The sequence below is a fragment of the Ambystoma mexicanum genome, chromosome 9 (assembly GCF_040938575.1).
Source record: "Ambystoma mexicanum isolate Mex_15411 chromosome 9, UKY_AmexF1_1, whole genome shotgun sequence".
Taxonomy (NCBI): domain Eukaryota; kingdom Metazoa; phylum Chordata; class Amphibia; order Caudata; family Ambystomatidae; genus Ambystoma; species Ambystoma mexicanum.
Window position 1 is genome coordinate 513,397,727 of NC_090931.1, and position 22,480 is coordinate 513,420,206.

The 22,480-nt window shown below is 45.5% G+C and overlaps 1 protein-coding gene and 1 long non-coding RNA gene across 5 annotated transcripts in view; both read left to right on the forward strand.

Annotated features, from left to right (window-relative positions):
• Window positions 1–22,480, forward strand: part of CLUH (clustered mitochondria homolog) — a 2,231,193-nt gene that overhangs the window by 556,201 nt on the left and 1,652,512 nt on the right. For all 4 annotated transcript variants that reach the window (XM_069615061.1, XM_069615063.1, XM_069615062.1 and 1 more), the window contains exon 5: window positions 13,165–13,292. In XM_069615061.1, coding sequence (XP_069471162.1) covers window positions 13,165–13,292 — 128 coding nt within the window. The remainder of the gene's footprint in view (window positions 1–13,164; window positions 13,293–22,480) is intronic.
• Window positions 21,923–22,480, forward strand: part of LOC138488228 (uncharacterized) — a 72,260-nt gene continuing 71,702 nt past the window's right edge. The window contains exon 1 of the long non-coding RNA XR_011274613.1: window positions 21,923–21,993. This is a non-coding gene — a long non-coding RNA (uncharacterized lncRNA). The remainder of the gene's footprint in view (window positions 21,994–22,480) is intronic.

Sequence of the window (22,480 nt, forward strand, 5' to 3'; positions counted from 1 at the left end):
GGAAGCACACTCCTCGGGGGGGCTTTCCTGCCTTATGTAAAAGAATAATATTGGCTTCGTGGGAGGATCGAGGCAGTGAGCCTGTTTCTAACGCTTCGGAGTATACCTCTGCAAGCAAGGGGGCTAAAGTTTCGGCAAAGGCCTTGTAAAATTCGCTGGTTAACCTGTCGGGACCCGGGGCTTTGGTGCTTGGGAGGGATTTTATTACTTCAACTATTTCATCAGGTAATATGGGTTCATTGAGAGGTTTGCGTAGTTCCCTTTGAACCCAGTAGAGCTCAGTGTCATGGAGATACCTATGTAGGGCATCTGTGTCTGAGGAGTATTTTGAAGAGTATAGGTCTTGATAAAAGGTTTGGAATTCTATGGCAATTTCTTTGTCTGTGTGCACCTCTATGCCGTGTTGGGAGCGTATCCGCTCAACCATTGATAGTTTCAAATCGGCTTTGATCAGCCTCGCAAGGAGGGCTCCCGGTCTCTGGCCTTCGCCGTATTGGCGGATTTGGCTATTACGCCCTAAAAATTTCAACTCGCGTTCCGCGATAGACTTGAAATTTAGAAGCTCTTCTTTGAGTGCTGCTTCGGTGCGTGGGTCACTCTTGTTGGAGAGTTCGAGGCGTTTCAATTTCTCTTCACTAGAGTGGAGTTCCTGCTGGATCAGCTTGCTGATTTCGTTCTCCTTGGCAAGGCAACCCCCCCTCACGAAGCATTTCAGCGCCTCCCAGATTGTGCTAGGGGATGTCACTGAGCCCAGATTTATGTCCAAGAAGGTTGATATTTCTTCTCGGATCTCTGATGCAAAAACTTGGTCTTGTAGAGATCTAGGCTTGAAGCGCCAGTGCAACAGGCGGGATTTGGAGTTGGTTGGATTGCAGATGAGGGTCACAGGTGAGTGATCGGAGAAGGTTTTAGGGAGGATTTCACATTGTTCCCATCTGAAGGGGCCGTTGGCTGATACCAGTAAGTAATACAATCTGGAGCTTGAGTTGTGGACAGACCAGTGGAAAGTGTATTCACGTTGTTCCCAATTATTGTGCCTCAAGACATCGATTAGGTTGTAGGCTCTGCAGATTTCTTTGACTTGGAGGCTAGCTTTGGGGGGCGGTAGAGTTGTGCTTCGCGTCTTATCTTTTCCGGGGTCTAGGACTGTATTGAGGGCACCTCCCCAGATGATCGTTGCAGCCGTTTGATTTGAGAGGTGTGTTAGCACCCAGTCAAAGTTGTTCGCACCATCGATGTTGGGGCCATAAGAGTTGACGAGAATGATGTCTCTACCAGCGACAATCTTTCACCAATAGCACTCTGCCTTCCGAGTCCGTCTCAACTTTGATTAACCTGAAGCCAACTTGGCGGTTGATGAGGATCACCACCCCTCTAGCATATGACAAATAAGAGAAGTACTTGTGGCATCCCCAGTTTTTAGCCCAATGGTTTTCTTTTCCGGGGAGTAAGTGGGTCTCTTGGATCAGAGCGATATCAACCTTGTGTCTCTAAGAATTGAAGGATCCGTCTCGTTTTAGAGGGGATGTTGCCTCCTCTAATGTTCCAGGTGGCGATCTTGAATTATGCTACTGGCATTGGAGATTTGGCTGTTATTTCTGCCTTTTTCACGAATAGACGCAGGACTTGGTATGAGGTATGATTTGCTGGTTATTGGGGGCAATGGCGATGTTCCACAGGGGGGGGTCAGACCTGACGTGTAGTCCCGAGGGGTCGAGGGGGGGCTTCGGGCTGGTGGCACTTTCCCAATTCCATTCTCTGGCTTCCATCCTTGCACGGGCAACCCCCAACTGGCCCGTTTGCTTAAGCCGTTCGAGATCGGATCGCAATGGTGCGTGTCCCGATTCTTACTTCCCTACCCATTGACAATGAAAATTGTTGAAAACTTTGCTGTGCAAGGGGTACCAGGGGCCTCCCAAGTTGCACGGCCTTGGAGTATCCACTCCCATATTCATCTTGGTTAAGACTCAGTGTGGATTAGAGGTATGTGGGTGCCGCCGACCGCGTGTTGGTTACGGTGGGTTCCTTTGTGCTCTTTACTGTTGTGCTCGAGCTTGGTTGGGGGCTGGTCTGGGGCATCCGGCTCTGTCTAGGAAGGCGTGTGCCTCCTCTGGTGATTGGAAGAAATGGACCCTCCCCTCGAATTGAATTCTAAGGCGGGCCGGGAACAGCATGGAGTAAGTGAGCCGATTGTCCCCGAGCCTTTGTCTGACTGAGGTGAAGGATCTCCGCTGCAATTGAACTGCCAGGGAGAAGTCTGGGTAGAAGTGAATTCTATCTCCATCGTGGCGTAGGTCACCCTTCTCCCTAGCTAATTGGAGAATGGCGTCTCTGTCTTTATAATTGAGCAGCCTGGCGATTATAGGTCTAGAGGGTGCCCCAGGAGCAGGTTTGGAAGATGGGATCCAATGGGCTCTCTCTACCACAAACATGTGGGAGAGGGCTTCGCGGCCGAACAGGGCGATGCATAGTTTTTCGACAAAGCCCTCCATTTTAGATGTTACTTGCTGTTCCCTTACGCCGATAATTCTTACATTATTTCTCCTGGAGCGACCCTCCAAATCTTAGCATTTAGTGATCGTTGCTTTCATTTGAGATTCCAGGTGACTGACTTTGGCGACTAGGGTTGCTGTGCTGTCATCTAGATTCGACACCCGTTGCTCAACCTCGTTAAGGCGTTCTGTGTGAGTGTCCATTCTGTGTTGCAGGAGATCGACCTTTGAAGAGAGGCCGTCCATTTTACTGTTGAGGTTTCCAATGCCGACCTTGAGGTCTAGTAAGAGGCTCTTGATGTCTGAGGCAGGGGTTCCTTCTTCGGCCTGGGCCATGCTGCTGTTTGAGGGTTCTGAGTCCTCCTGGAGCCTGGGGGTCTTGGGGAGTGCTCCGGGTTCAAATGTGAGTTTCCTTTGGGATCTGTCTGTTTTCCCCATTGAGGTAGAGTGTCGGTAGACCACATGTGGATTGTTGGCTTAAATGGAGGTTGTGTTCCGCTGATTGACTCTGGGAGATGGGGTTGGTCTATTCACAGTGAGAGTAGGACGCCGAGGGAGATGTGCCTGGCAGGCCCGGAAGTGAGATCCGACCCCACGTTCTCGATTGCGCTTGTTAAACTTGGTGCCTCAGCCGGGTGGGAGCACTGTAGCGCTGGTGCACGCGGCCTTCTGTCTGTTGGAGGGGGTGCGGAGGGTCTCTCAGAAGTTCCGAACCGAGTACCGAGGGTTGTGAGTATCTTCCGGGGGGGGGGGATTTATCCGGCGAGGAGGTTTTGGATGAGTGTCGTGGTCTCGCTGGTAGAAGTGGGTATCAGGAGGGAGAAGAGGTGGAGAGAGGTGAGAAACCTGCAGTTTGTGGACCGATGGGAGCGGGAGGGGTCACAATGGGGAAACATGAATATGGAGTGATCTCCCGTTGCGTGCGTGGTGCTCCAGCGCCGAGGCAGGCGATGGGGTGTCTGCCTCAGTACACTCACTGCCACTCCAGGCCCCCTCAGGTCTATTGTCGCCCCGAGGCAACCGCCGGATTAGTATGCAGTGCCGGGTCAGGTAGCACCTGTCTCCCTCCGCCGCCTCAGCTATATGCCGTTGCTCTCCTTGGCGCTTATCTGCTGGCGCCGGGGCTGGAGCGGCGAACTCCGCCGGAGTGGCTTTCGATTTCAGACGAGGTGGTGTCTGTATTGGCTTGGGGTTTTCTGCTGATTTTGTGTGATTACGTTTGTTGGTTTATAGGAGAGGTGTCCAGGACATTGGACTGTTAGTTATGTTCTTTTTGGTTTTTAAAAAATGTGTTGTTGTTGCTGACTTGCTTTCTTTTCAGAGGGGGGGGAGGGGTACGGTTCACATCTCTTGGTCATTTTTTCGGGTACTGTACATTTAGCTGAAGCTTCATTATTGGGGTAATTGGATATATTTGGTGAGATAATAGGAATGGCGGGAGATCTGTGTGTGATCACATGGAATGTGAATGGGTTAAATAACAAAGAGAATGAAGGTTATGTCCTACTTGAGGGAGCAAAAAATGGACTCCTCTTCTCAAGGATGAAATCGAGACCCTGAAAAAGGGGTGGGTTGGGAGGGTTTATGGTTCATCATTTTACTCTCATTCTAGAGGGGTTGCTATTTTGATCAGGAGGAATGTTCCAATAAAAGTGTTGAGAGAATTGTCAGATTGGGAAGGGAGGATGGTGGCACTACTAGTTAACAAACAGGGGTTTGTGGCATTATGCAACATATATGTCCCTTCTGTGGACGATGGGTCATTTTACAGGGGAGTGGCTCAATCATTACAGAATTTGGGCACGAATAATATAATTTTAGGCGGTGAATTTAACACTGTTTTGAACAAAAGCATAGATAGGAGCATGTCTGTGGCGAGTAGACATGTTGATCGCCATTATCAATCTTTACAAGACCTACTAGAAGAACATGCCTTGCATGATTGTTGGCGGTTAAGTCATCCATCTGCAAGGGAATATACTTTTTTATTCGGGAGCACACTCAGTATACCCTAGGCTGGATATGATTCTAACAGCTGGGAAAATGACGGAATACCATAAGGCCAGTACATTAGGTGATATACTATTGACAGATCATGCTCATGTATTTATGTGCATTGAACTAGCTGATGTGGAACACAGGCAATATACTTGGAGAATGAATACTGCAGTCTTAAAGGATGATGATGAGGAGGTTGAGAAATTGAGGTCTGAAATAGACTTTCATGTCTATGAATTATAAGGATGGCATCAAACCTGGAATTGTGTGGGAGGCTTTCAAATGTGCTATGCAAGGTTATATGATTGGTTTAACGTGTGGTCTGAACAAGAAGCGCGCTAGTAAGCTGAGAGATCTTGAGAAGAGAGTTAATGATTTGTCTAGAAGAATTATGGCGGACCCAACCGATTTGGCTGGTACTAAGGTCTTGTTGAAGAGGGAACTTGGACTTGAATTTGATGAGCAGACAGAACGGAGGTATCATAATCAGAAATGTGTGTTCTATGAATATGGGGAAAAGAGCGATCGATGGCTGGCCTACCGGCTGAAAAAGAGGGAATCTGAGAGATCAATAACTTCGGTTCCAGCTAAGAATGGTCGGGTCACGTTTCATCCTGGAGAGAGAAATGGTATCTTTCGAGATTACTATGCTACTTTATATAAGAAACAATTAGGTACAGCTAATGGCTGTGGAGACTTTCTGGAAAAGGCGCAGTTGACCCGGCTCTCCAAGTCTGATTCAAAATTACTTGATGGGGACTTGACTTTGGATGAGATTAAAAAGGCGATTTTTAGATTAAATGTTGGGAAGTCGCCAGGGCCAGATGACTTCCCAGTAGAGTTCTATAAATTATTGCCAAACTCGGCGCTTGAATTGCTAAAGGCTATGTATGTGGCTTCTTTGAGGGAAGGCCTTCTGCCAACTTCCACGAGACATGCATCGATAACAGTACTACCTAAAAAGGGGAAAGATGAAACACTTCCCATGAGTTATAGACCGATCAGTCTTCTTAACACAGACAATAAAATTTTGGCAAAAGTCCTAGCTATCAGACTAGAAAATTTGCTTCCTACTTTGATTGATGTGACCCAGTCAGGTTTTGTGAAAGGCAGGAGGACTTCGAGAAACATTCAGAGGCTATTACACACGATTTCTAAGGCGTCCGATTCTGTAGATGGTGCAGCTGTCTTCTCGTTGGATGCGGAAAAAGCATTCGATCGTGTGGATTGGAATTTCCTCTTTTCAGTATTGGAGAAAATGGGTTTTGGGGTAAGGTATAGATCGTGGATTGAACTGCTGTACACAGAACCTACAGCTGATGTGAATACTAACGGCAGGCGCTCAGATCCATTTAGACTAGAGAGAGGGACTAGACAAGGGTGCCCTCTCTCACCACTACTGTTTGTTATTGCTATTGAACCTCTAGCAGCGGTGATTAGGAAAGATCTGGATATTTGTGGAGTTTCGTGTTGGGGGTTGCAACAGAAGCTATGTCTGTTTGCGAATGATAACCTTTTGGTTCTCCGGGATTTGGAATAGTCTTTACCTGTTCTCATGGAGATCTTGGCGGAGTTCCATACTTTATCTGGCTTTAAAATGAATTGGACGAAGTCTGAGGTGCTACCCTTGGACTCTTTTTGTAGTGTCGTGATAGAATGCTATATCTCGGAATCTGGATTACTCCAAATGTCAGTGGATGGGTGAAGGAGAACATGAGCATGATTAGTGTGACTCTTAAAAATGACCTAGAGAGGTGGGGACTATTGAATCTCGTTGTGGGGGAAAGTTAATGCCTTAATTGATTTTGGGAGCCGAAACCATTTTTATGTTTTGAGCATGCTCCCACTTAATATTGAGAATCATTATTGGAAGGAGTTGGACAGGCTTGTTTAAGGGTTTTTGTGGGATAGGAAACCCCCTAGGCTACGACTATGGAAGTTACAACTGCCCCTTGAGAAGGGTGGCTTGGGTGTTCCTAATTTTAGGGCCTATCATCTTGCATGTATTTGTGATTTCATGGGTGATTTCTTGTCACCCTCGCCCGACGATTGGGTTAGGGCGGAGACGAGTTACAATGGCCCATTATCACCAAGGGCATTATTGACTTCGGAATCAGGAGGGAGGAATGCGAAGGATCCCCTGACGGCCTGTTTGAGGAGCCTGTGGTCGAAACTGGCTAGATTTTTGGGTATGGATGCATACAAGAATCCAGATGCTTCCATATGGCTGAACCCCTCTGTTGGACAATAAATCATTCTTCTGGCTGGATTGGTTCTTGGGGGGTGTTAATTGGATTGGTGATTTGCTCTCAGATGGTAATTGGATGACTGCCAGAGAGTTGCAAAGACGATATAAGATTGACAATTTTAGGATTTGAGACTACAAGCGATTAAAGACTGCTATTGGTGGGCTTGTTCTTCAGGCGAAAGTGGATTTGAACTTTATCACTAGGAAATCATTGGTCGGTGAGAGTGGCCTTGCAAGTCGGATGTACAAATGGATTTTATGTGAATATAAAGGCAATGATGTGCTGAGAGATGAGTGGAGTAGGAGGCTTGGTGTTGTGGTAACAGTGGACACTTGGACGAGGATATGTGCAAATGTCAGTCTGTGTTCCCTGAGCCTTTGTGAAAGAGCGAGACAACGATTCTAAATAAGGTGTACTGGACCCCAGAAAGATTATGGAAGAGGGGTTTGAGGGATGGACCAGAATGTTGGGTGTGTTCTTGAAAATGGTACTTTCGAACATATGTTCTGGACTTGCGTGAAAGTTAAAGGATTTTGGAGTGATATAGGTTGTGTTATGGAGAGTGTCTTGAATGAGCATGTTTGTTTGGATTTTGAAACGCTAATTCTGGGGAATGATGTAACCCTGGAGGAGTTTACTAATTGCCCAAAAAAATTGATATTTCTGGGTGCCTTGATGGAGGAAAAAAATCATCCTACGAAATTGGAAATCCGATGTAACACTGTTGAAAGAAGAGTGGTTTAATGAAATGCACAATCTTGCAGCAATTGAGAAATGTATATATAGGAAACATGGCAAAACAGGATGGTTCATGAAGACTAGGGGTAGTTTTCTGGCAATGTACTGAATTTTGTGTTCTTTATGATGTGAACTGTGTACATACTGGGGGGGGGGTTGGGGGTTTGGAGTTGCTATGCTGTAGTGGTATTATTCTTGCAATTTGTATATATTTGTATCTGTTATTGATTCTACTGTATGTAAATCATAAAGCATTAAAAAAACAGTTGTTAGCTTTTGAGGAATTCTGCACTGAAAGCAGGCTCAAAGTTTACTAAAGACAAAGGCTATGATTTTCAAGAAAATCAAAGCTAGAGGGAATTGCAAACTGGTGTTAATGCTCAAATGATAGTTTGCAAGTCAAAGAATATGATTATTTAGGCCTTAGCTTGTCAGAAATCTGCAAGTGGCCAGTACAGGTCTCCAAAGCCAAAGCCCCTCTGGCACGATACAGTGGGTCCATTGCCAAATTTGCTTGTGACTTCGGAAATGGGACAATAAAGTTGTTGCTAGAAGCATATACTGCTCGGGCAAGGCAAGCTGCCCTCTATGGGGAGAAATACATTGTAATCAACTTTCAGTAACTGAAAACAAACTTGTGAAGAATATCTGAGGTCTGCCCAGCAAGCCCAGGATCTCCCGTTTTTTTTAGAGGTGAATTTATGGAGAATTGATTTTATTTGTAAATCAAAGCAGTTAATGTATCGGATAAGGGTTTGGTCATCACCCAGACTAGTATAGGCTAGCCCTGCAATACTTACTGTACCAAGATGGGGCCATTTATTACCATGGCTGGTTCATATTGAGGAATTACTGCACACACTTGGGCACATCGAATGCTGCAGCGATCCGCACATCATTGACTCTAGTTTCAAACCGCTTCTAAACAATGCCATATTTTCATTCGAGTTACGCAAACTACAGGAAAGCGTTGTTAGTACCGAGAGCTTCGAGAGATACTGGAAGGTTAAAGAAAATCTAGGCAACGAAAGGTATCTGGGTGTACTATTCCCCAAGTCCACAAGAGTGTTTGTACCTTGAACTACGCATGGGCATCTTACCACTTGTGGAATTGCTACACAAATGGAAAAGTGAAGTACCTGATGAATGTTCTTTCTGTAAGAATAGTATTGAGAATGAGATGCACTTTCTGCTTACATGCCCCTGCTATTTTGAAATAAGGGAAAGGTACCTGATGCTACTATTCTGGACGAGAGGCTATTCAAACTACTCAGGAAGTGATTGCTCTCTGCTTTAACTCGGAAGATGATTTGGCATTTCATTCTGTAGGTAATTACCTCATATGGTCCCGGAGGAAAAGGTGACGTACAATCGGCTGATGTTCAAGTCTTCCTTGCTTTTGTATGTATTGTGATTAATGCTAAGCATTTTATGCTGTATTTTAATTGTCTGCAAAAGGTGAATTATTTTTTTAGTCCACCTTTTCCCTTTCCATTCTAGTGTGCTATTGTTACTACATGTACTGGGACCCCAGGTTTATTGGAAACTTATTTGAAGTCACTGTATACACATCTGGCAGCCTGTCTCATATTAGATTACCAGACATGAATTTTAAGGACAAGGACATGCATGATCACATTTTGAATTTAGTTTCTGGTGTAGTTATATTGATTGTCTGTACAGTATGAATCATAATGTATTTTTAACTCTGTGGTCGAACAGATTGTTTTTAAGTTAAATCTTTTTCTATATGTTGTTTTAAAGGATTATTTTTGTCTGAAGAAATGTATGTTAACATGAAATGATTGTAACTTTGCTTTTACGGTCTGTTGACCGAAATAAAGATATATCAAATCAAATTGAAAAATCCAATCAAAATGGGACTATTCATGGTTTCTATGGAACCCCTCGCACAGTGGATTCACCACTCCCAGGATGTTCTGGGAATCGGCCAAGGACATTCATAGCATAAAATAGCATTATATACTGACAATATCGTTTTTTGTGCACCATTCCATCAGCACTCTCCAGAATTTAGTGTCTCACTTAAAGGAGTTTTATCACGTCTCCAGATTTAAGATTAATTCTATCAAATCCCATATATCAAACATTTCAGAATCGAATTTGACAGACAATTTAAGGAACAGATCTGATTTCACTTGGAAAGATGATACATTAAAGTATAAACGGATTCACTTGGCAAAATCACATCTTTTTCAGAATAATGTCCTGGCTCTACTTGGCACAATTGAGAAGGCTCAGTGGACGTAACAGGAAATTTCATGGTTGGGTAGGATTACCTCACTGAAAATGACTCTCCTCCCCACAAAATTCTACATCTTCCAGGCCCTCGCTGCATTAATTCAAAGAAGATTCTACAACAACAACAATCACAATTATTCACATTTATTTTGGCCAGAGGGACACCCAGAATCTCTCGGAGAATGTGATCATCTAAATTAAATGGCAATATGGAAGTTCTGGGTATTGAGGGTAATTTATTCACAGCCGAGCTAGTGCCAATTTGTGATTGGAAAGAAAACTCTTCGCTAAAAAGGTGGGCAGAACTTGAGCAAAGTGATCCTGCAATACTGAACTAAGGCGATAAAGACATTTCGCATCACCTCCCGCCCACCACCATTGACTCTGGTTCTGGGAAAACTGTCCACCGGGAACCACCCCCACCCTGGCCTTTACTCAACTCATTTTGGCAATGGGTGGGCTTTAGGGCAACTTCATAAAGTAGGAACCCTTTTCACATTTGATAATGTAGGCAAGCATTCACATTACCAGAATCTGCTAGATGTACATACCTCCAGTTCCATTAATTTGAGTTCAGCCTCTCTTGTTGGAACTCCACATATTTTGTGTGAATTATCCTGTACCTGTGCAACAATTTGTACTTTTAGACTTTCCCTACATACGTATGTTTCTATCCATATGGCTCTATATATACTGGACATTCTACTGGGGATAAAGTACTATGTCACTGAGAAATTTTCATTAGATTATGATTTTCTTCCGAGGATGAAGTCTCTAATTGATCATCTCCTGACTTGCAGACACATAGCCTTATTTCTCCAATACATTCTGCAAAATAAAGCTTTTTTTTTTACTCAAAAAAGCTCATAAGCTGGTTGAACAATTGTTTTACATTTCTTAAATTGTCATCTACCTAGAGGAAATAGGTTCCTGATGCTTTAAAAAGGACAGCGTAGACTCCAAAAGTAGAGGTTACTTAAAAATAATGAATTATATCGAGCAGAAGAGAAAAACATTGGCTATAGTGACCCATATTTCGATAAAGAATATCAACAAGCATAAAGATGGACAAGAGTTGCTACTCACCCCACCGTGTAGGGAGTCATCTTTTTTTCTAGTGCACTCAGCGAAGTTTCATGATTGAACTCAATGTGGAGGCAACTAGCATCAATTTTCTCTCCCTCGTAGCATGGAAACACGCAAATAACACGTGTGTGTGTGAAAGTTATCCTTTTAGTGCATGATATTTTAGCATCTACCTAGACCTCACGTCTTGCTTTTGCTCACAGCATGGCAAATGGCCAAACTGTGCTCAATAAGAGCATTCTCCTTATTTGGAGAATGCAATCTAATCAAGCAGCGCTTAGAATGCTGGGAGTTATTGAAACAACCATATGTTTAGCTGTGGCATTCTTTGAATTCAAGAAAGTGATGACCACATTGCAGTTTATGGGTAAGCAGTGTGGATATTGTTAAATAAAATGACATATCTTAAGGTAAATGACAGTGCCAGCGCCAGGCCACCATTTGTTTTATTTTAATGTATTTATTGGCATTTGAACAAAACATATCCACACACTTCCAAACAAAGAGGGTTTGTCGGTGGATATCAACATTTACGTAAAGATGTCAACCTCCCAACAGCCTATAGACCCTCTTACCCCCCCACCCTCCCCCCAACATCCCAAATCCCCTTTCAGGCGTTATCAGCTGCTAAAACGTCCAATCTTCCAGAATGCATGACACTCATAAAGGTGAATCAGAGGACTGTAAACCTGAACACTATCCGCATGAGTAACATGGCAAAAAACAATACAGTCCTGGTATTGTGGTGATGTGCAATCATCGATTGCTATCATAGATTGTAAAGTTTGCATGCCAACTTTCAATGTATTTAAATGTTCATACTTGATTCAAGCCAAGATTTGTTTTCACACTTTGACCTCGGCTGACATGGACTAGGAGACTCCAACTATGGCGGTTCAGTAGCTAACTGTGCATTATAGTAATGAGTAGTTTTGCTCCGATTGGTTCACAGCATTTACGTTGTACGTTACACTTGTGAGATGTAGGTTAATTTGAGCTTCAGTTCATAAGACGTTATGTTCGGTGCCAAGGAAATCAGACTCTTTAATTGTTGCGTTTAGAGTCCTGGTGAACAAGTGCAAATACTTTTACAGGCGGTTGCATAAACATGTGAATCGTTTGAAGAGTCATTTTAAAAATATAATTTTAAGGAGAAGGTGAACAATAGATGGAGTTTCATGAATTAGTAAGAGCTCACTCGAACAGTCCCAAACCGTATGTTGTAAACCAGCAACTGTGTGAGGGAGGTCTTGTCTACATTAATGTTTGTCTAAATGCGTGGAAAGTACTAATTCAATTTTGGAAAATTTCACTGGCTTAGAAAATGTGAAAGTCATCCACGGGGGCCACTTACATCTTAGCGCACAATGTCCGTTTCCCTTTCTGCATGAACATCACTAGAGTGGAATCTGAACCAGGTAGTAAAGGTAAATACTCCTCGTCTTTTACATCTAATGCCACAGCCTCCTTTTGTGGTCCACAAATCTGGTTATTTGGAGCATGGGCAGTTTGAGTATAGATGAAGACCTGAACTAAGTGAAACTGTGGGAAGCCAGTGAGAGCATGGGATGTTTATGGTGGTGTACACACATTATGCTGGCAAATGTTACCTATTAAAAGATTAAAAGATGTCATCCCCAACTGAAGGGCTGCGTCTGCTAGGTCTGAGCTGGGAGACCATAGTGGTCCAAGATTAGATGTCTAAGTAATTTGTATTCCTGCACCCGTGGTATACAAACATACACAGTTTAACAGAGTATAAGTTTACAAGAAGTTGGTGCATCTGTTGGCTGGGTGTGAGGAAGTCAGCCCTTTTCCCCCAGCTGGCCGTGGACTTTTTTCGTGTGTCTGGGACACTTTTCAACTCTTAATTTGATTTGGTGAACTATACACAGTTCATTATTCAAATTGTCCTTTTTGGATGGTGCTGGATGCAACAGCGTTTGGTGCTAACAATGCTGTGTTTGAGACAAAAATGTGCTCTAATTGGAGATGAACCAAGTTCCAGGTACTCAGCCGATGGTAGGATATGTGGTGCTTAAAATGTGGTGATCTGTATGTTTGAGATTTATTTTAATTTCTCAAGTTTACTGGTATTCTGTACCTCTGACTTGGGTGACACCATTAATTTAGGAATGGATTACAGAACTGTGAAATTAAAATGCAGTCTGGGCAACATATTAATTTTACACTAGAACAGTTTTATGTTTGGATAAACCCACATTTTTGTATGAGGTGAAAAGTTACAATAGAGCCTTAAATGAGTTTTGCACAAGTAGTCCTCTTGACATCCTACTGAAATAATTTGCTCACATTATCTTTCTTCTGTGTATCTGAAGATGGAATTAAACGAAAAAAGAAGGGAATTGAATTGGTACAGATTGACTGCACCCCTCCTGAGCATATCTTGCCGGGTAATAAAGAACTGCCGCTTTGTCAACTGCAGCCACAGAATCGGGATTACAAGGTCAGTGAGATAATTATGTGCATCTGTAAAGGCGGAGAAACCTGCTTTTATATATACTATTGACCACAGGTCAGACCAAGGCTTTCCTAGGCACTGCCCATTTTTGCATCCAATGCTACAGCATGAAGAAGAGAGGGCAGTGTTCCCACACCTCAAACTAAAACAGTCACTCACTCTGCTTGTCTGCATTTTATTTTCACTAATGGACAATTGCACTAATGGTGGCACCAGGCTTTTTATGTGTTTCTTTTTATAAAGGATTAATATGTTTTGTTATATCAGAAATACATTTTTGGTGGATCTGTCTCGTTTTCTGGGTTGCCTAAACCTCTTGCTTGTTACTGTTGATTTCTTTTTAGATCGCTGACCTTATTTTTGTGGCCAGAGGGAATTTCCTGAAGCCCCCTGCCACTACAACCCTTGATGTGCTGTACTATAGCATCCCATATGGCTCCAAGGGCCGAAAGGTCATTAGCTCACCCTACAATTGTGTTGTGGAGTAGGCTGGAGGCAACTGTAATTTAGTTTGGCTTTAAAGGGGGTGCAGTCACTCTTTTTAAGTCCTACTCCCGGCTATTTCATTTCTACTCATCATGCGCCAAGCTCAGAACCTCTACATCTGTGTCAGTGGGCCTGACTGTCAATTTTTTAGAGGCAGTCTGATTAGCTGGCTGTCAAAACCTGTCTGTCTGCCTGTTGTGTGTTTGACCAGCTAACTTAGTCTAACTTAGTCTAACCCAGGAGAAAATGGGCATATGTTATGATGTTGGGATTTAAAATGGAAAAGGGAGCTGGTTAGGGGAGTAGAGGGAAAAGGCAAAGTTTTGTGCATAACTTTTGAAGCATGTAGACCAGGACCCACTGGCATCTGCATGGGTGTTTTCTATGGGTGGATAGTGATTTGCACACCAAAGGCTTTTTTTTCCAGATGGGGGACCTCCAAAATGTGGGAGTTTTGACCAGTGGTCAGGTTTGGAAGTTGAATCGAGAAGTGTAGAGTTGTGATTGTTTCGTTGTGTTTTGAGGGTTTTGTTGAGCCGTTTGTTAGCAAGTTGGTGAACATGTAGTGAATGAGGGTGGATGAAACATTTGGTGGTTAGTGGATTATGTTCACTGTACGTTATTTGCTAGCAACATTAGTTTTGACATGCTTCGATCTTTCACATTGGTCTTGGTGAAGAGAGACCCTGTGCATTCTTCAGAATAGTAAATTCATACCTAAATAACTGGAGGATTTGCCACAAAGAAAAGCTGGTGAATGTTAGGCCCAAGTTTGTCCATACGGCCTGAGCACTGGTTCTTCTTTTTCCGGTTTCTTCCTTTGGGTGCTGTCCTTCCTGGGATAGTCTTCCTCCTTCTCCTGGTCTTCCTTGGGTGCTGGGCTGGATGTATGTTCTGTGACAGATTCAGACCCATTCTCATGTTGCCTACCCCAAATTAACCTCCTTCCCCTAGTGCTCGAAACTATGGTGTCTCTACCTCTACTTTTCCATAGCTGTTTGGATCTCCTGCAGTGCACCTGTCGTGGAACTGTTTCCTTCTGACTGGCTGGGTGCCCTAATTTGGTCCTTCAATCAATACAGATCTGTTTGGTTCGGTGACTTTCCTTGTCGTTCTTTCAGCACCTGACTTGTTGGTAGAGCTCCTGGAAAGGCAGCTTTTTCTTCTTTTGAGTTGCTTTGCTGGTCTTGTGGTTAAGATCTTGTGTGTTGCTCTGGGAAGAAGCTATGTACTCACTGGGTTGCCTACCTATTTCCTGACTAGGTCCCCTCCATTTGGTGCTCGGAATACTTGCGCCCCTTCAGTCCTGAGATTTTGGGTTATTCATTGGAGTCATCATGGGTCACTTTTGTTCTGCAGTTGTAGGGTGTTGCAGGCCCCATCCACCACAGTTCGCCATTGGAATCCCTTGCCCAGACTCTGCTTCATTCAGTCTCCAGCTGGCTATGTTTAGAACGTGGCTCTGGAAAGTTTCCAGGGTGTGTTCTCTAGGGTTGGTTTCTCCTTTGCCCACAACTATGTGGTTGAAAGGCTACTTATCTGGCCTTTCCCTATGTCACAGACGGCACAGATATTACCCAGAGCCTTTAAGACACTAAAGGGGTTTCTGATGCTTGTTAATCTGCTTGGAATCACCTCCTGTGCATATGGTCCGACATCCAGTGGTAACCGCGGAGTATTGCATCTTGTCTTTCAAGGATCGAAAGGGGACGTCAGCATAGGTGTGTCTGTAACACTATCCCTACCGTGACATGTAGTGTACCCAAAATCCCTCATGCACTGAGGTCCCTCAGATTGTTTTTTTCCACCCCGATTACTGGTCACCCTAATGCGGAGCTCTTACATAGAGCTAACGTTATTGTCCTTATTATCGACTTTGTCGTAATTCCTGTTAAGTCACTTCAACAGTTGAATCCTGCGAGACAACGTCGAATAGTGTTGTAGACTTTCGACACCTGTTGATCCCGGCGGCGCTGACGTCCACATAGCCGGGCCTTCCGGCCTACACAGTAGGGAGGGTGGGGTTGGGGTGGACATATTCTTTACAAGTATGTCTTTCCTCTTTCATCCTCTGTTCCCTGGGTTTAGTCATAGCTGAAGTGTCTTTCGCTATGGAAAAGACGCCATTTAGATTTTGTCGTTCGTGCAGGGCCAACTATCCGTGGAAGGACGAGCATGCTCGGTGCAACAACCGTCTTCCCCTCCACCACAAAAAAGCGAGTTGCGTGGCTGTAGACTCCTGCGCCCTAAAACGCAACCCAAAGTTCTGCTTTGGCGGCACTGTCGAAGCGTACCAAAGCACCAACAGAACCATCAAACTTCGACGGGATCCTCCGATCGACATGATCGGCAGCCTTCCCCGCAACCGGAGTCGCGGCCTGCGACTGGACAATCTAAAGTAAGGGGTGCTAATACTAAGACACGCGGACGTCGAGACGCTCCAGGAGGACGCGCAGACACCGCTTAAGGCCTGGGTGGTGACACAATCCACTGCTTAGGTTCAACCGGTGACGTTGAAATCCTCCGCTCAGCCGGTAGACCACCCAGAATCTCCGACCATTGCCGAGAGCATTGCAAGGATAACTTCGGCAGTTAGGCTGAAGGAATGGTCGAAGGAGGCGGCGAAGCACAAAAAACAGTCTAGAGACATGCTAAAAGACACTCCACAGTGGGCCGAACCCTGCAGGGACTACACTGAGAGTCCTGTGCCTTTATCAGGCACATTGGAGGACAAATCCTGACAGCACAGGGAAGATGAACCCTTTCCTGCCCTGGACTCCTCTGCTTCATCCTCATGGACCAGGGAGAAATTTGAGGGATGTATGGACAGATTAGAAAAATGTCTCTTATTCTGAGACCCTTCCTCCCAAAAGGCATGGAGGACTTTCTGTCTACCCCTTGAAGGATCCACATGAGGAGGACACCTGTGTCCTCACATATGATGATGTTATGGACACTTATGATCAGGATGAGGATGGCACCTTTCTGGAAAACTACAATGTGGATGATCAGACAGGTCTTATGGACTATTGGGAAGACAGCCGTCAGGTTGATGCTGAACCCTGGAAGTCCCCTACTCCCACCCAGGACACCGATGTCCTGTGTATAGATTCCCATCCCTCCACTCAGGCTCGCCAAGCCTCCACCGTGGATGACCAGATGGTGTTCAACACTATCTCGAAAAAGGCGGCTGACCATTTTCAGATCGCCACTCAAGAGGCTTTACCAGATTCTGATTTTGTGGAGGATATACTCAAAGAAAAACCTCTGGCCAGTCAGGCAATCCCTTTGTTGAATTTGATCAAGAGGAAATTGCCACCTTCCTTGTTGACGCCAGACCAGGGCAGTGAACCTGAGGGTGGAGAAGCTGTTTCGTCCTCCTCCTACCGACCCTGCCTACATCAAGGGTCATCCCACGGCAGATTCTTTAGTACCACTACCAGAAAACAGGCTGGTGTTCCCCTGTCCACAGGAGAGGCACCACCCGATAAGGAGTCCAAGAGACTTTATTCACTGGGAAAGAGGGTAACAACTGCAGCTGCGTTTTCCACCCGTATAGCTAGTAACACCACAATATTGGCCATCTATGCAGACGTCCAGTGGAACCTTCTGCAAGAAGGCCTTCAAGAAGCTCCAGAACCTGCACGGACCAAGTTGCTCCCCATCATTTCAGAAGGCAATTAGGTAAACCAGAATGTGCTCAAAAACACTCTGGACGCTGCCGAGATGGCGGGAAGAACCCTGGCACAAGGTAACTTGCTCAAGAGACATGCATGACTGAGGAACTCCAGTTTCAAGCCAGAGACCCAAGCAGCACTGATTAACAAACCCGTTGAAGAGACTAATCTGTTTGTCTTGGCGGTAGACAATGCCCTTGAAACAGCCAAGAAAGAACTTGAAACACTGAAGTCTCTTCAACAAATTACCCAGAAACCCTCTACGGTGGTCCTTTCGTGGACAATCTTGTTTTTCCCAGAACCAGTATAATGCAGGAAACTGGAATTCGGGACAAGGGTCGAATACCTCCACCGCTTATGCACCCAGAGGTCAGCAGCGTGGGAAAGGTACCATACAAGAGTGGCTCAACAGCCAGTGGTGACAGGCCAGCGGACAATGGAAGATCTGGTAGTTGTCTCGCCAGCCCTCATTCTCTCTGCAGTGGTGGTCGAGGGAAAACCTCTTGAAGGGGAAGAACTTCACCACCCCTGCAGTAGAAGCCACTCTCACGAACGACGCATTCTCACGGGGTGGGGGGCTCACCTGCTTCAGCAGACGGTGCACGGCGTGTGGACCCCTCAAGTAGCATCCAACCACATAAATCTGTTGGGGCTATTAGCAGTATTCAAAGCGCTGAAGGCCATTCAGACACAGCTACAGGGGAAGACAGTCCTGATCTTGACAGACAGCACTACAGCCATGTACTACCTGAACAAACAAAGGGGCACACTCTCCAGGGCTATCCAAGCTGTCCCAAAACATTTGGATATGGGCTCTCAAACAAAGGATGTTCCTGTTGTCCTAACACTTTCCAGGGGAACTCAATCCTCTGTCAGGTGTGCTCAGCAGAGATTTCCCACTGCCCGTAGAGTACGAATGGCGACTACACGAAGACATCGTCTCCAGCGTTTTCGCAGAATGGGGCTTCCCAGAGATCGACTTGTTCGCAACTCTGGAGAACGCTCAATGCCAAGATTACACCTCCAGGTACTCACAGAACCGCTCCAAGGGGAACAGACTCTGGATAGCATGGTCAGGGAAATTTATTTACGCTCCCCCCCCCCCCCCCCCCGACTCCCTTACTCAACAAGATTGTGCACAAGTTGCACCAGGAACCAGTCACCTTGCTACTGGTGGCCGCAATGAGGACCCGCCAACCTTGGTTCTCCAATCTGATGGAGATGTCCTTCTCCCCTCCTATGAAACTGCCCTGCCCGTACAACATGTTATCTCAGGACAGGGGAGAAACACTGCACCCATGCCTGCAAACTCTGAATTTAGCGGCCTGGCTCTTGAGGTCATAGTGTTCAGACACCTTCAACTCCCTGTAACGCTCACCTGATTCCCGTAGAGGCGCCGGTCTTGACTGGGCGTATACCGTATCTTCAAAGGTGATGTGTAACACACGGCTGGCTCTTTGGGCTGGACCTCTGTGCACTGTATGTCTGACTCGAAGGGTAAGATGTCTGCAGATAGAAAATATGGGATTAATGAACTGGGTTATTGAATGTCTCTCTCTTCTTCCCTTTCTCTTCTCCTGTAGAACCCAAAGGTTAACGCTCTCAGCTTAGGTAAGTGAACGCCGTGCTCTCCATCTGCCTCGGGGCAGGGTGCTGTAACCAGTTTCTTCACTGGATAAGGGGAGCAGGCCTCTTGACTTCAGAGGACTGCTGTCCGTCGTTTACTGCACGAACGGTAAGTTTCGAGTAATTCTAATGTCTTTAAAAGTCTTTAGGAATGATGTCTCTTGTTTTGCAGGGTTCCGGCGATGGCGGATGACTGGCTGAAGTGAGTTGAAGATGGAGCCCGTGTGATGAATAGAAGCGCCTGGAAGCACGTAAGTAAGCGCTTGTTGCCTGCTTCATGATGCGCTCTAACTGTCTTTTTATTTTGCAGGTACAAGTTCGGAGCGGCTGCAGGGTGCCGGAATACCCACTGGGTTGGATGTGGAAAGGAGTAATGGCACGTGAGTATTAAAGTTCCCCAATGTCTTTAAACGCACCTTGTTTTGTCTTTCAGATGCGGGATGCAGCGCCGAAGGCCTCCGGAGCGTGCGAAGAGTTGGTAAGCTTTTGTCTTTCAGATGCCGGAATGCAGTGTGAAGACCTCCGGAGCGCACGAAGAGTAGGTAAGCCTTTGTCTTTCAGATGCCGGAATGCAGCGCGAGGCGTTGGTGACAGCCGATGGACCAGGTAAGTGAAGAGCTGTCACTGAAGACCGTAATGCTAAGCTGTTCTTTCTTGTCTTTATAGGTGTTGCTGAAGACTGGATTCAGGATGGTAAGCCTTTTTCCTTAGGCCCAGGATCAGATGCAGAAGACACGATGAGCGTTCTGCTGCAGAGGATGCAGAATAACGCAAAGCAAGATTCATCCATCGGGTGTGGTTTAAATAGCCTCCTGTAGTGCTTAGGTGTCTCCTTCCACAGCCACGCCTAGGTAAGAAAAGAGTTCCTGCTTTCCAGAAGAGTTCCAGTGTTCTGAATCTAGGGAGTGGCTCCTGCCCCACCCAACAGGAAAAGTAGTTCCAAACAGAAGAGGATCAGAGGCTCAACTGGCAGGCAAGTAAGCAGCATGGTCTGCTGCAGGTAAGTCCACCCAAGCATTATGAGCCCGGCGCTTCCAGCGCTGGGACTGGGCATATTTATGAGCCTGGTGCCACTGGCGCCAGGACTGGGTCCAAAAGGTCCCAATTGGGACTGGTTGGCACTCGGAACCTGGGTTATGGATCTGCTTCCAAGGGAGTTGGGAAAACCCTGACCTTTTGGAAGCAGAGATCATGACACTCCCTCAGAGATGTATGGACATACTCGGGGAAGAAAACCTGACACCCGATACTGCTATTCCAGTAAATGGAAACGCTTTATCTGGTGTAATGCCAAGGGTGTCAATCCCTTTGACTGCTCTCCTACTCACATTGCATTGTACCTGGCCCACTTACTGGATTCAGGCCTGGTTTTTAATTCCCTGAGGGTTCATTTAGCTGCTCTTAGTCTACACTACGTCACAGCAAAAAGGTGTTGTGGTGGAAAAAACCAATTATCAAGGCTTTCATGGAAGGGGTTAAAAGGATTCCTCCCCCCATTGCTAACCCAGCTCCCGGATGTGACTTAAATGTGTTTCTAACTAGACTCATGTGATTACCCTCGGAGCCTATGCACAAGGCAAGTCTAAAAGACCTTACCAATAAGACAGCCTTCCTAGTGGCTATCACTTCTATAAGAAGGGTTAGTGAACTACAGGCCCTTTTGGTACTAGACCCTTTCGTTACTGTTCAGAGATAAGGTGGCTCTGCGCACTCAACCTCGATTTGCGCCTACGTTTATTTCCAGGTTCTACGTGAACCAGTCAATAGAACTGCCCACTTTCTTCCAGAACCCTACTAACATGGCCGAAAGAAGGCTACACACGTTAGATGTGCACAGGGCACTCCTGTTTTACCTGGAAAGAACAAAACCACTGAGGAAAACAAACCAATGTTTCGTTTCAGTAGCAGCTGGCAGAGAAGGGGATCCTGTTTTAGTCCGCTATCTCAAGGTGGATATTCAAATGCATCACACTTTGTTACACTCTTGTTAAGAGAGAACTGCCCTTCAAGCCTAGAGTACATACTACTCTAGGCACTGGGGCTTCCATAGCATTTATTGCAAATGTTCCCCTAGAGTCCATTTGCAAAGCGGCAACCTGGAGTTCTGTACACACCTTTACAAAACACTATGGCCTAGAGACTCGTGCTAGGTCTGATTCTCAGATGGGACAAGCAGTACTAAGACATATTTTCACTACTGTTCCTTCTCGCAACCCACCTCCAACTCCGGGTACTGCTCGCTAATCTATGCACAGCATGTGATTCTAAGCAGATTAACACGCATCATAAGACATGCATCACTCACCGTAATAGCATTTCTGATGATTGTATCTTCTTAGATTCACATGCGCCGACCCTTCCTCCTCGCTCAGGTGGAAAGAACATAGATGTCTTACTACTTTCTCTCTTTTACGTACTCCCTCACGGTAGGCCTTGGGCTCCCTCCCTCATGGCAGAATAAATACAATCGGCGCGAAATACAATCAGTGCGTGAGGGATTTTGGGTACACTAAACGTCACAGTAAGGATAGTATACAGACACGCCTATGCTGACTTCCCTTTTTTCGATCCTCGAAAGACAAGATGCTATACTCTGCGGTTACCACTGGATGTCGGACCATATGCAAAGCATGTGAATCTAAGCAGATACAATCATCAGAAATGCTATTACGGTGAGTAATGCATGTTTTATTTGACTTGTGGGGCCTAGGGCCATCCCTCTCTTTCGCTTGCTCATGAACCTCCTCTCTAACCCAGGAGTCTGTAACCTCTGGTTAGTCCTACTGAGTTTTAACCCATGCTGTCTACAATCTTCTCTTCTACTATAGGCAATTTCCCTATATCCTGGCTAGCTAAACTCCCTCAGGGACTGCATAACTTTCCCTACTCTGACAAAGGTTAGTAGTGTTATGAAATGTTTGGATATTGCCTTGTACTTGCTCTCTTGTTCAGGCCCACTCAGCTCTTCTCTTCTACTCTCACTACCACTCCCTCCTCCTTTACTCCTCTCAACAGTTCTTCATCCCATCAATGTTCTCTTCTTACTTCTCCCCTCCACCCTTTAATATTCATACTCCTACTTCCCACCTTATGGTATGACACTATTCCTCCTCCCATTACTCCACCCTTTCCCCGGGCTACTGCACCCCTTCCCCCCTGCTACTGTGCTCCTTCCTCCAACTACTGCACTCTTGCCTCCAGTCAATTCACATTCTCTGCTTACAAAAATGTATTCTACTTGCACACCACACACGCATGCCAATTCACACTACAGAAACACTTTCACTCCTACACCAATATTTCACATGCTCCATCTACCTCCTTCTCAAGCTGCTGCTCCTTCCGTCTCCTTGCAGGTCTCTTGGTCGTCCTCTCATCTCGGAA